Source organism: Mustela putorius, unplaced genomic scaffold (assembly GCF_011764305.1).
Source record: "Mustela putorius furo isolate JIRA1106 unplaced genomic scaffold, ASM1176430v1.1 tig00537297_pilon_pilon_pilon, whole genome shotgun sequence".
NCBI classification, from domain to species: Eukaryota; Metazoa; Chordata; class Mammalia; order Carnivora; family Mustelidae; genus Mustela; species Mustela putorius.
This window is the reverse complement of record NW_025422435.1, coordinates 431,848-446,143: the sequence shown is the minus strand read 5'-3', so window position 1 is coordinate 446,143 and position 14,296 is coordinate 431,848. Positions and strand designations below refer to the sequence as shown.

At 42.6% G+C, this 14,296-nt stretch overlaps 1 protein-coding gene across 10 annotated transcripts in view; it reads right to left on the bottom strand.

The window, feature by feature from the left end:
* Positions 1–13,824, bottom strand: part of TAF1 (TATA-box binding protein associated factor 1) — a 76,153-nt gene extending 62,329 nt beyond the window's left edge. For 8 of the 10 annotated variants that reach the window (XM_045074012.1, XM_004777236.2, XM_004777240.2 and 5 more), the window contains exons 1-16: positions 13,582–13,824; positions 12,507–12,621; positions 12,251–12,367; positions 8,396–8,515; positions 6,871–7,112; positions 6,270–6,488; positions 5,658–5,876; positions 5,102–5,306; positions 3,673–3,849; positions 3,058–3,185; positions 2,839–2,946; positions 2,542–2,715; positions 1,708–1,881; positions 1,397–1,501; positions 525–725; positions 211–352 (exon numbers count right to left, since the gene is read on the bottom strand). In XM_045074012.1, the coding sequence (XP_044929947.1) occupies positions 211–352; positions 525–725; positions 1,397–1,501; positions 1,708–1,881; positions 2,542–2,715; positions 2,839–2,946; positions 3,058–3,185; positions 3,673–3,849; positions 5,102–5,306; positions 5,658–5,876; positions 6,270–6,488; positions 6,871–7,112; positions 8,396–8,515; positions 12,251–12,367; positions 12,507–12,621; positions 13,582–13,761 (2,626 nt within the window). In that variant the 5' untranslated portion in view covers positions 13,762–13,824. The remainder of the gene's footprint in view (positions 1–210; positions 353–524; positions 726–1,396; positions 1,502–1,707; positions 1,882–2,541; positions 2,716–2,838; positions 2,947–3,057; positions 3,186–3,672; positions 3,850–5,101; positions 5,307–5,657; positions 5,877–6,269; positions 6,489–6,870; positions 7,113–8,395; positions 8,516–12,250; positions 12,368–12,506; positions 12,622–13,581) is intronic. The other 2 variants (XM_004777239.2, XM_004777242.2) reach the window with 1 other exon arrangement.
* Between the last annotated feature and the right edge of the window lie 472 nt (positions 13,825–14,296).

Sequence of the window (14,296 nt, the reverse complement as noted above, 5' to 3'; positions counted from 1 at the left end):
GCCTGCACCTCCTGACATCCACCATCCAATGAATTTCCTAGCAGGCACAAATCAAAAAGCAATCATAGCCTCCATAATTAGATTTACTACTTCCCTCTTTTGATGACTATCATTCTCTCAATCTGGGAGCAGTATACTTATCCTTTCATCAAAAGCTGTAATTCCTTTCTTGGAAAGAGACAGGGGAAACAAATAGTCACAAATGATGACCTGTGCGTTTGAAGTCAGCGCAGAGCTTCAGCCTCTTCCGGATGCTACTTTCTGAGTGAGAAGGGAAGGCTTTCTTTATATCTTCCATTCGGATCCGCCGTGGCCGATCTTTACTCTTCCAGAATAGGCGGTAAATAAAGACCTGTCCAACAAACCAAGTGTCTTTCATTTGGCAAAACAGAAGACAAAAGTGCTCGCCAGGGCTCTTTCCCCTACTAAGCCCTGATGTATTTTGAGCTCTCCTGATGTGCCCCCAAATCAACAATACCCTGTTATGTGCAAACTGACCCACCTCCCTCATCTGTCATTCTTACCTGGAGAAAGTCTCGAATATGTGTATTAGCCCTTTTGGAGTTGGGCCCAGGAACTTCAAACAAGGGGCACTGCTGGCCGACCACAAAAATATCCACTAATTCCCGAATATAGTAACCTTGTCTTGTCCGAATGATAAGGAAGTCAGTTTCTGGCATCTTATGAAGGTAAATTGGGGCACGAAAAAGATTGTTCTCAAATGCCTAACAAAAGTAAAAACACAAAAATTATACACAGAGAAGCCCTAGGAAATTTCATCAACTAACGAGAAGAGAAATCAGGCCTGTTTGCTCTCCATCCCCAGACTGCCATCTAAAACCTATCCAATAATATAAATAAATCGGAATATGGAATGTCAAACTGGATTAGAAAATAATTTTTTACCCACTGGCAGTAGTAGGGAAACTACAGGATTTGGATTCAGATGACACGACTCTGCTACTTACTATATGATGTCAGATTAGTCACTTAGTATCTCTGAGCTTAACTGACCTCATCTACAAAACATTTAAACAAATGAAAACATACCAATTCTGCAGACACAAATTAAATACTCATTAATTAACTCACTAAATTACTAATCCCAGGCTGACTTCCATATGCCACCCAGATGTTGCTGGCCTTCTTACCAGTGTGTGTTTTCTAAAAACAATTTCCAATTTAGTTTACAAATAACATTACTAGAGCCAGTTTTAATAAAAAGATCAAAAGAAAGTCTGGGGATTATAATCATTTGGGGATTGTAGTGCTCCTTCCCCATACCTGCCATGTACATAGTACCTCAATCAACTAGAATTAGTTCTTTCTGGGCTCACTAGCTCCTCACCTGTCAAGTTCCTTAGGAAGGAGTTGTTAACAGGAAAGAATCCCTCACCTGCAGTAATTGGCCAGGATGGAGAGAGCCCAGGAAGGGAGATGTATGGCAGTAAACAGTTTCTCCATATTTACAATCTGGGGCTCCAGGATCTTTTCCAGGTTTCTAGAAGGAACAAAAAAGCCCAGTTACTATTACAGAATAGAATCAATAAATCTTCACAAAATATTCCTTGAGCATAGCATTTTACTAATATTACTAACTACAAAAAAGACACCATTTCAGCATGGAAAAGACAAAATATACAATCGCAGACTATTGCTGGATGTTCATTACAACTATATTACAAACAAGTTTTCTCAGAGACTCACCCGCTTATAGTAGTTTTTTATCTTGGTTGCCATGCCAACCTGCATCATTAATGGTCCATTTTCCTCACTGTATTCTGCAAGAATAAGATCTCCATCTTTGCCTGTGAGGTCCTGAGGTGTGCGCATAAAAAACATCTCTCCACCACCAGAGGCTTGTCTCTCTTGTTCTCTCATCTGCCCAGAACAAAGAGAACACAGTTCAGCTCCTGACAGGACAAGAACCACAAAATGATGCTGTTCATTCTGAGACAATGACATGAAAAGTGATTTTGCCTTGCCTTTTTTAAAACTTCATTGCAAAAATATTCAACCATGAAGCTGAAACTATGAACACTTACAATCCCACCGCTTAGCTATAACTTCATATTTTACCCTACCTAACTAAAATTATCTCCACAGATTTTTGCTGGAACCATTTTTTAAAAGATTTTATCTGACAGAGAGAGAGTGTGCACGTGCACAAGTAGGGGGGGTGGCAGGCAGAGGCAGAGGGAGAAGCAGGCTCCCCTGAGCAGGGAGCCCAATATGGGGCTCGATTCCACAAAACTGGGATCATGACCTGAGCCAAAGGCACATGCTTAACCAACTGAGCCACCCAGGTGCCCCCTGAATCGTTTCTGAAAGCTGCAGTCATCATTACACTTCACCTTGAGTATTTTCACATGCATCCCCTAAGAATAAGGACATTCTCCTAAAAAACTATAGTAACATTCTATTACATCTGAGAAAAAAGTAATTCCCTAGTATCATCTAATAGCATGTCCATTTCCCCAACGTGTACGCTAACATCTTTTATAGCTGCTTTTTTTTTTCCTACCCAGAGTTCAGTCATACCTTAGCCTTCTTTTTGATGTGTTTTAGCAAGGGCTGGACTGAGTGGGGACCTGGCTGAGAGAGTGCCCCAAAAGAGTATTTCTTGAGAGGTGGGCGATGGAACTGCCGAAGTTTGATGGGCCCCATGTGGGTAGGAAAGAAGGGCTGTCGTAATTCCACAGCAGGAATCGAGTGCTAAGACAAGAAATACAGGGTTCAAATTAAATAATTACTCCAGCCTATGCAAGATTTACCCATATCCTCCATTAAAACAAGGCAGTGGTTCCCATCCATCACAGAATAAATTGTTACTTTTACCTGAATAATATTTCCTCCAAAGGTGCCTCGAAGACCCTGCTGCTTGGGGTAGTAATATTCATCATTGGAAAGATTCCATGGATCTTTCACTTCTGGCTGAGACATGTTCTAATGATGGGGACATCAAACAGATATCAAATAAACCTTAGTCAGACTACCCTCCGCCATTACCTTTCTCTGCTCTTCTCAACACCCTAGGTTCCTTTTCCCTCCACAGACCTGCTGTGGTTCCTCCTTGATGACCCCTGTTTTCCCTAACAGAATTCGACTCTTCTTCAGAGACGATTCCTTCTTACTTTCCTTGGAGGGGGAGTTGGAGGTGGCCTCTTCCTTTTCATCAGGAATTTCTAAGGATGAAACAAAAGTCACTCTGGAGATACTATCCCTGAAGATTCACATTTCCCACAGGTATCTTTGCACTTCCTAATCAGATCTCTCATCCCACCCCAGACCACTTCTAGTAGGTGATTCCCTCTAACTAAACACATTATACTCGGAATCTTAAAGGTACTGCTTTTCAACATTCCTACATTGTGAGCTTTCCCTAAGCAAAACAGAAATACCAGAAACAGCCACAACTCTGCTCTCTCAACTGCTACCTGAAAGTTCTAGTCTTTTTCATTTCTTTCCTTATTTTTTTAAAGTAGGCTCCACACCCAGTATGAAGCTAGAACTTACGACCCTGAGATCAAGAGTCACCTGCTCCACTGAATGAGCCAACCAGGCGCCCCCGAGAAGCTTATAGTCTTGACCTTCCCAACCTTTCTGATTTCTGACATTAGCAGCAAGCTGTCCATTACAGAGAAGAAACACTGGTCCCTGCCAACACCATACCCAAAATAAGGTTCTCATCATTGGGATCAAGTGTCAAAACAGGAGGCTCCAACAGCCGGGGCATGGCCTGAGCATCCCAAATGATATTGTCCTCCCAGCGTCCATACACCAGCTCCTCATTGTCAATGGGAAAGATAGAGTACCAAGGCTTGTCATCATCCAGGGTGGCTGCAAAACCTACTCAGAAGAGGAGGAGACACTCAGTAACAGACAAAACACCTATGCCCCTTTCAATCATGATTCCAGCAAAGGGCAAAGGAGCACATGTTAGTAAAGTTATTCATGCAGCTACTGAAAAAGAACCTAGTGCACACAGTGTATTTCTCATTTTAAAATAAGCTGCAGACAAAACGTTCACTGCAGTGTTTTTCGTAAGACTCAAAATTTAAACAGCCAAGTGTGTTTAATAAGGGACTGGCTAAAGAAATCATGGTAATAAATGATATGGTAAAATATACTAACAATTAATGGTAATAAAATATATATTAAAAATACAGTAACTATTGGTCAATTATGAAAACATCCATATAAGAATACTATGCAATCAGCAAAGTGTTTAGATAGAACAAGAGAAGGAAAAAAAACCTCTTTCTTCGACTTAAAAATTAAAACATTTTTGTTTTCCTCTAGATTATAAAAGTAATACAGGTTAACTGAAGGAAAATACAGAAAAATATAAAGGAAACTGAAGCTGTCTGTGATTCCACAAACCAGAAATAACCACTGTGAAATCCCATAGTGCATTTCCTTTCAGTCAGCTTTCTGTAATTATATAGTGCGCTTTTTCTTTTCCCACTTACACGAACAGGGTATCATATATGCCACTTTGTTTTTCTCACTTGAGTTTCCCATGTCATTAAATGTTTTTATGAAAAATTTGGAATGACACAGAATAATGATGTCAAATGAAAAGCACAATATGCAAAAAACTGCCTACAGAAATGAATTCAACTACATAAACACAGAGAAGACAGAAAACCAAAAACAAAGTACACCAAAAAGTTAATAGTCGATCTTCTCTGGATAGCTGGATTATCAGTGATTTTTGTCACTGTATTCTACTTTCAAAGTTTTCTACATTAAGCATGACATACCCTTTTTTTTTTTGCCTACTTAAGGAGAGAAAAAGCAAATTCTAGCATGATAAAGACAAAGGGGCTAGCTCTGAAAATGGAAGTAAATCATTGAGATAAAACCTTGGTCTAGTTTGGATAGATCATCAACTTCAAAGTGGTTTTCCCAGTTTTCCAATGAGAAATCAGAGTCCACCCTAGCTTGTTAATGGTGTACAACTTATTATGGACTAGAATCGGGGCTCAAGTCCAAAACATTTTGCTGCCCCTCAGCAGCAACAAAGAGCACAGCTAAACCCACTTAGGATGACTGAGCTGAAGGGAGTGTGCTAGACATGGCTGGCACAAAAGCACACCTTGCTGAACGTTGTAGGCCATGGCATTCCTAGTCATGCTGGAAGGAAGCCAGCCTGCCAGGCTTGCACGCTGAGGTTTTGTTCCTTTGTGTTTGACATCCTCTCCGTCCCAGATGATATCATCCTCCCAATGCAGCTGTGTCACCATCAGGAAGTTTTCATCAGCCAGAAGGTCAGTGCTATTTTCCTCAAGTTTCCTGAAATCCTACAGAAACGAAGACGGAAGACCAAATCCCTGAATGGTCACTGGTCAAAGTTCTGACTCCAGATCCCTCATCAGACCCATCAAACATGGTCCCTGACTTGAAAGAAGTACCTGATAAGGGAGGTCTGCCTCTGCACACTCCTGGGCTAGCATAGCACTCACTGCCCAGACAGAATCCTTGTGACGGGGCTAGCTGCCAGGGTGACACACCGTAACAAGCCCAAGGCTTAGAACCTCCATAACCTACCGAAGACAACCTACCCGGTATCTCCCCACCCAGAAAAGCAAAGTTAAGTAAAATGGAAAGGGCCCTGTGCGCAGATTCCTTTTTTATATACCAGTGTCACTTACCTCCAACATTCTACACTTCATCACGGGTTCGAGGTCCATTTTTCTCAGCTTGAAGCCATAATCAAACCCACTGCCATCTTCAGGGACACCCAGCATATCATACCATAGCCGAGCAGGCCCGTAACGCCACTCGGCTACTCTCGGTTTGGTATCAGCCACTTTATCCGTATCTCCAGTTGACTGGGAAAACTTGGACTCAACAGGAGCCATCATTGTAATCTGTAACAGAATAAAGCAGGAGGAGGATTTCCTGATCCCAGATGTCATAGGGCTATAAGGAATCCACAGTCAGTAAGGGAAATTAGAGAACTACAAGGATGATTCTTCAACAGAACTGGAGTCAGAATGGGAACAATGGGGCTAGATCATGGCACACTCTGCCTAAAGGATTCAAACTCCTATTCACCAGCATGTGTAGCACCCACTGCTGGCCCATAGTACTTCTCCACTACAATAGGGAAGGGACGGCCACTAAGACTGAACTCACGATTTCTCGTTCATAATCAGCACAGGGCTCTGCCTGCTAAAGTACATTTCCTATTTAGACATAAGCTAGGGAGAACTCATTTGTTCCTCCTGTAGGTCTCAAGCCCAGGTCTCTATTTTGCCTACTTCATCATCAGAGAGACATTGCTCTGGAGGTGGCGGTGGAGCGTAGTCATAGTTCCACAAAGACTTCTGGCTGACTTCTGACTCTACCGAGCACTCCACCTCCTGGATCTGCTCTTCCTGGATCAGCTCACGGTGCTTCTTTTTCCTCTTTCTCCGAGCACTCCGCCAAACAGATGGGACGTTTTTCCCTGGTCCAAAAAGACGTAGGAAGCGTAACACCTACAACACAGAGGCTCAAAGACTCAGTATCAGACAGGAAAAGAGCAGCATCTGGGTCTACAAACTCCCCTGAGAGATCCACTCAGCTGTGGGGGGGACCAAAGAGTGCTCAACTTAGAGTTATAACATCTACCAAGAAAGTAAAGAAGCATCCCTTAATAATTTGGACTAGTTCTTTTAAGACAACAAGGACAATTTCTGATGAGAACCATGTAAATCACATGTATTCTCATCAACGCTTTTTCAAAAAGACCTAATGCAGTGTCACTGAATAAGAAAACTTTTACATCTTATCCTTTCTGTATCCAACACCTTAGCAACAGAACTCAGAATTTAGGAGAGGTCAGTGGTTTGCAATATGGGCATTCTCCGTGGAAAGTACCTTCCCAGGCCGAAATTCCGGGAACAATTCTGTAACACTCGGCAACAGCTTGGTGGCATCGTGCTGCATAATCCCAGCCAAAGGTAGGGTCAGCTTCCCATCTTCAGATTCTGCCTGTGTTGCTTCTTGAGGTCCCATCTCAGATTCTGAGTCAGAGGAACTACTGAAGTCCACTTTCTCTGAGGCCAAAGAGGAAGGGGCAATGATGGAGGGCAAGATGATGCCTTCTCCATCCTCAGACACTGCAACAAGGAAGAGAAACCCCTTTGGCATGTAACTGTGAGCATACTTCCTCCGATTTAGCCAGTACCCACTCTAAGCTATATGCATGGCTCAGTGGCAGGGGATATAGTTCCAAGAACCCAGATCACTAGTATGCAACCCAGAAAACTCATTCCAACTCATTATCCCCCACTGTCCCCAACTCACCTTGTACCCGGTACCCTAGGGTTGTGATGAGAGAAAACAAACACTATTACTACATTTACTACTTTCTATACATGTATTAAAGGAATGTGATCAACAGCAAAATTATGACACTTTTTTACCAAGCAGGCCTTATCATCTCTAGTTCAGGGACCCATAACTGAAGAATTTTTTTAAGCCCACAGGATGATAATGAAATTATCTAGGACATCAAGTTATCAGATGTTATTTAGCCTACAGACTAATGCAGAAATGGCTAAAACTGGTCAACATAATTCTCAAAATACAGGAGATCAAAAACACTGCTATTCCGCAATCTCCTAGCCTAGGACAGAGTTTCTACTGTGGCTGACACAGGGAAGGTGGAGAGGATCACTAAAGCCCTCGCCTTGGAAATCTCTGAATCTGGTAGTTGGCTCTCTCTGATTTATACACATTCTAGGATGCCTTCCCCATTCAATCATTTATTTTAAAGAGAGTCATCTAGACAGGGAGTTTCCAAATACCAGTATGCAGATCAGTTGCATCAGCAATTACTTGGAGAACACTCTGAAATTCCTGGGCTCTGACCCAGCTCTTCAGAATCAGACTCTCTGGGTGAGAGTCATAAATCTGTATTTTTTTTTTTAAATTTTATTTATTTATTTGACAGAGAGAGATCACAAGTAGGCAAAGAGGCAGGCAGAGAGAAAGGGGGAAGCAGAATCCCTGCTGAGCAGAGAGCCTGATGTGGGGCTCGATCCCAGGACTCTGAGACCATGGCCTGAGCTGAAGGCAGACGCTTATCCCACTGAGCCATCCGGGTGCCCCTAAATCTGTATTTTTTTAACAGGCTTGGGATGATTGTGATGGGCAGCCAGATCTAAGAACCACTAAGCTCAATTACTTTTCCTCGAGTACCTGTTAAAATACTGTTGCCAAATATTTTAAAAAGTAAAACTTCCCTCTGACATTAAAATTTGAAAACTGTATGAATCACTTCCAGAAGCTGTATCCTTTCCTAGCAGCTTAATTTTAATAGTACCCTATGGGTATGCCAAAAGCCTAGCTCTATGAATGGAACTTGTTCCTTGGACAAAAGAATATAGTCTCTACTTACCACCAGTAAGAGCATCCTCGTCCTTATCCTTCTTCGTTGGTCCTGGAGGTGGAGGTGGAGGCGGCATCAACTTGCAGTCAATGTCTTCACAGTCAGCATCATAGTCATCTTCATCATAATCTAATGAAACCGGGAAGATGATTCTGAATATCCAGAATGTCATACAACAGCCCTGAGTTCCTTTGTTACACAAGAATTTAAAGCACCCCGTCAAAGTGTTGTTCTCAACATGCAGGAGGTGCAGGTTCTACCTTCAGAAAGAGATGATGACACAGCATCACTAAATACTAGAATACTACGTATATCTCATACAGAAATATAGGGAGCGTCCAAGAACTGTTTAAAACCTTTGCTCCATCTCCTGATCAAATTCTATTTGATTTTTTATTTTCATCCTGCTCAATCTCATAACTGCATTTAACATTCTTCCTTCTCTGTCAGCTTCCTTTAAGACTGGACTTTCTCTCTTCCCACTTCCCAAATCTTTGACACATTCTTTGATCTACCTTCTAAAGTCTGTTATTCTTTCCACTGACTTTTTACCTCTGGCATTCACTCCACACCGGATGGTGAACACTCTGCTTTTATTCCTCTACACAAGCCCCATTCCCTTACTCAAGAATCAACCTTATTCAGGATTAACCCCAAATCTGAAGGTCTGGCCCTGACTTACCCCTCTACAATCACACCATATGTTCTCCTGCCTAAAGAACCTTTCCACTCAGGGGCGCCTAGGTGGCTCAGTTGGTTAAGTGTCTGCCTTCAGCTCAGGTCATCATCTACGGGTCCTGGGATCGAGCCCCATATCAGGCTACCTGCTCAGCGGGAAGTCTGCTTCCCCTTCCCTTTTTTTTTTAAGATTTTTATTTATTTATTTATTTGACAGAGAGAGAGAGAGAGATATCACAAGTAGGCAGAGGTAGGCAGAGGGAGAGGGGAAAGCAGGCTCCCCGCTAAGCAGAGAGCCCAATGCGGGGCTCGATCCCAGGACCCTGAGATCAGGACCTGAGCTAAAGGCAGAGGCTTAACCCACTAAGCTACCCAGGCGCCCCTATTTCCCCCATTCCTTCTGCCTCCTTCCCCTGCTCATGCTCTGTCCCTGTCTCTCTAAAACAAATAAACTTAAAATATTTTTTTTTCTTTTTAAGATTTTATTTCTTTATTTGACAGAGAGAGACACAGCAAGAGAGGGAATGCAAGCAAGGGAAGTGGGAGAGGTTTTATCTATAATCCTCCCAAGAATGTCAGCAAAGTAGGAATTATTCTGAGACAGTGAAATGACTTACTCAGGGTCACACAGTTTTAAATGACTAAATCAGAATTCAAGGCTGGCTGAACAAAGCCTATACTCATTTCAATGCATTTCCTTACTTACCCAGTCCTACTGATGTTTTATCAGCAACTCTCAAGTTCAATTCTGCTTAGCATTTTCCTCAGCTGTCACCCTACCCAAGACCTTGATGACTTTTTATCTAGCCTGCAAGAACAGTTTCTAAGTTAGTCTGCCCCTTTACCCCTTTTCTAATCAAAACCCTAAAGCAACAAGTGTCACTTCTCATTTTCATTTAGGAAGGAAAGGCAACTAACACTTACAGAGCATCTACCATGACCCTGTACTATGTAGGTGTCTTCACAACCTGTGATATTGAACTTAAATTCCCACATAAGACCCACTAATGAAGTATTATCACCTTTATTGAAGATAAGAAAACTAAGGCATTATTATAAATCCAAGCTTCAAAGACTAAGCAACTTCCCCAGGATCAAACTCAATATGGAGCTTCAGCTTGAACCTATTATTCTGACTCCAAAGTTCATTATCTTTTCATTGTACCACCCTGCCCTTTACTCAACAATGTTTGGTTTACAATCCTTTATGACATCAAATCCCAAGTAAGGCATACATACACGTGTTATCAAATTGCTCTATCCCTAGTATGTTTTCCACTCCTTTCAAGAAAACCTGCTGGCCAATTCCCCCTGCACTATTCACTTATTTCTATCTCTAAACCTTTAGAGAAGCCATGTTTTCAAACCAAAATGCCCTGCTACTTCCTCCCCAAGAAACTCTTTCAAACTTTTGCTCAAAATTCACCTCCATGACATCTTCTCTAATGACCTCCATCCACTTCTAATTACTCCAAAGAAGAATCCTAGTAAATCAAGCCACCTGAAGGGGCCAATGCCAGAGGAGGAGGAAGTTAGGACACAGGTAAAGGCACCCTCACTAAATAAGAGAACTTAGAAATGAGCATCCCAGAGTACTAAGACTACCGAATGCAGCATCCCCTTTTTCTAGGAGGTCAGCTCATAAAACCCTAATAGGACACCCCCACTCGTCATCTTCCTTAACATTCCTATCCAAGACAACAAACCAAAACCTGAAAATTCCAAAACTCCCTGGAAATCAGAGCTACCACTTCCCCCTTAGCCTAAGTCAGGGGGCTCAAAAATAATAGTTATAGTATTTGTCTCAGATATTCTGTCAACCTGCTGAAATGAAATAGAATACTCTATACAGAAATATGAGGTTATAGCTGCTTGTCTTTTTGTTGTAATTATGCTTCCTGTTGTTTATCCCACTTTCCCAAATGATGATAATATCCTGGAGAGGGAGACCTGTATCTTCTATTTTTTCTGGGTTACCTCCTGTGTATGTGGCACAGTTAATTCTCTCTCTATGATAAGCACTCAAATCAATTAACTGGTACTGAAATCTAATTCAAAGAGGTGGACAATGAACAAACAATGAGCAACCTCATAAAAAAGTGTCAAGCAGTGAGAGATAGGGTAAGGCAGTAGAAACAATGACTTATACATATGTCAACTATACCTCAATTAAAAGTCGTAAAAAAATTACAAGTCAGAAAAAAGGAACTGTGATCAGTTGCTCTAGGTTCAAGACCACAGAACTAAACTCCTCAAGATCAGAAAACGGATCACCTTTGAACCATACTATCACAGTTTATAGCTCAACAAATGTCTAATATCCTGAATTACTGAATTAGTCAAGGTCTGCCACTACCTAACTTATATAACTTTTTAAAAAGTCCCACATCTTATTAAAGTCCAAGTTTTCTTTTCCTATGATGAAGTTAATAATAGACAATCATTAAGACCCCCTCCAGCTCTGATTTTGATTCTATATGTAGCACCTTACACCAGGGAGAGACACCTATATTGGGAGCAAGCACTAAGTTCATTCTGTCAGCATACAGGTGGTAAGTGATTAATAAACATTAAGCCAGTAAATACGTGTGCTTGTTTATATAGGACATTGCAAATACTTAATCCTCCTTGAACTACCAAGTCCTTAAGAGCAAAGACTAAGTTCAAATAATCTCTTTTTTTTTTTACAGGATTTTATTTATTTATTTGACAAACAGAGATCACAAGTAGGCAGAGAGGCAGGCAGAGAGAGAGAGAAGGGGAAGAAGGCTCCCCGCTAAGCAGAGAGCCTGATGCGGGGCTCGATCCCAGGACCCTGGGATCATGACCTGAGCTGAAGGCAGACGCTTTAACCCACTGAGCCACCCAGGCGCCCCTGAGTTCAAATAATTTCTAAAACAGTGCCATGAACACTGTAGATCCTCAAATACCAGATAAGGAAAACATCTTTACTTGGCATTCACCAAGAATTTGGAAATAACCAGTTTGAGGAATAAACCCCCGAGTGTAACAATGACCCAGAACACACACAAAAAAGATAGGAGCTACATGGGACTGAGCTGACAAAAAGAGAGAGAAGGAAAGGATGGAGAGAAGGAACAATGGCAGAAAGCATACACAGAAACAAAATGGACTACACTGTAAGAAAATGACTGGAATGCTCTACTGATGACACTAAAGAATCACCTGAATGGCAAAGCGGCTGCAAGCTCCCCATTGTCTGCTGATATCTTCGGCTTTCATCTTCTGCTACCTCATTGATGTCTGAATAGTCAACAGCATCTTCTGTACTCCTGATCCATCCTATAGATAAAGGGGAGGGCAGGTATATCTCAACAAAGGCCAAGTAACTCTCACTCCCTTAGATAATTCCCAGTGAAAAGTGCATACACAGTAAGTGGTTAGCCTCCTCCCTCCTTACTCCCCATGACCCACACTTCACCTTCATCATTTACCAGGGCACCATCAGTCCCAGTCAATTCTTCATTTGCGGTGAGTTCAGTGATCAGGCTGCCCAGACCCAAAGCCCCCAAGCCTGCCAAGTGCTTCTTACACTCCTGAAAAAGGGACAGCACCAGAATCGAAGATAACAACTAAATCTAAGCTTCCCACACCACAAGGCTTATTTCCCTGGTCCAGCATAAAGCTATAAATCCATATTAAATATAACTCTGCAGTGTGCTAAAAGGAGCATCACATTCCAGAACTGTAAAGTAACTCTTCCACTAAACTCCACGTTGATCAGATCTTTATCAACATATTAAGTCCAATTTCATCACCACACTTTAATAAGAAAAGATCAAAGAACCATCATCAAGACTAAACAAATAGAACAGTAGTTCTCTGAATAAAGGCTAAGGCAACTGAAGCCACTGGGATTCAAGAAGGGATGGCAAGAAATTTTTTTTGCTGGCTTTTGTGTATTTGTGTGTGATGCAGAGGAGAAATATTGATCAATATTTTCTTTTTGTTACAATGAATCTAAATGAAAGTAGGTAAGGTTCATTCGGACACAGGAAACAATTTCATGAAAGTCAGAGAAAACTACCCAAGAAGTGTACTGGACAAGAAGAGGTCTGCCCCAGATAGTCTGAACATTCGCTGTTGGAAGAACTGAGGCCTGAACCACACGATTTGTCACAGGTCCTCTTGATCTAGAGCCACCTCAAGTCAACGATGTCAGACAGGCAGTTTCAAGAATCTCCCAAGTCCTCATAGCAATGGCTTAAATGTAATGTCACAAGGTTAAGCTATTTTCCGGCTGCCTTGTGAGAATGACCATTAACCCCAAAGCCACCCACATCAGCACCCCTGACCTACGAGAGCTTGCCTACAGTTCTTTCTTCCCACCCTCAACCAGAACGAAGCCTCCAGTCTACGATCTCCACGCTCTACTAGGATAGCATCCGCTTCTCATTTCCTCTCCTCTTACGTTAACCGCGCCCTCTCACAGGGGCTCTACTCTCCTCACTCAGCCCGACAACCACCAACCCTATACCCACGCCCGCCCCCCTCACATCATCCAAGACGCTTTCCCCCTCCAGCTGTCCGGCTCCATTGATATTGCCGAAAAGGAAACCGGTTAAAGAAAATGGGCCGCCTCCAGCAGAATCTTCATCGCTGTCCGTGTCTGACATGATGGCGGTTGTGGTGTCACCGGAGGCTGCGGGGAGCAGCAAATCCCAGCCTGGTCCCATGGACCGGAAATAAAAACATTAGTCGCCCAGAAGTGACTTACAGGGCTCCTTGACCCCACCAGGCCTTACCGGAAGCGGAATGAGGGGGTGGAGGGACGTAACCGGAAAGACCGGCCGTCCTACGAAAAAGGCGAACTACTTTACTAACATAACGGCATTTGATTCGACCGTAAGGGATCAGGAGGTTGGGTATGTGGAAAGCGGTTGGTCAAAGAAAATGTTTGGTCCCGCCCCCTTCTGCTAATCTGCGCATGAGCATTCCCAGTGCATTGGATAGGTGTCACGGCTGTTCCTCCAATCAGAAGGAGCTGCTTGGGTCACGTAGCCTACGTCCTGGTTACCGCGGGTCACCACGCCGTGGTACGCGGAAGTAAAGATTAGAAGCCCCTTCGCTTCTGCTTCGGGAGGAGAGGCTGGCCGAAAATCGCACTGTGCCGGAAGTACCTCTCCAATTTTTGAATTGACATTTCCCCAGGGAAATGGAGTCCCTTCCCCCTCGGTTTCTTTCGGGAAGTGCGACAAAGATGAGTAAAAG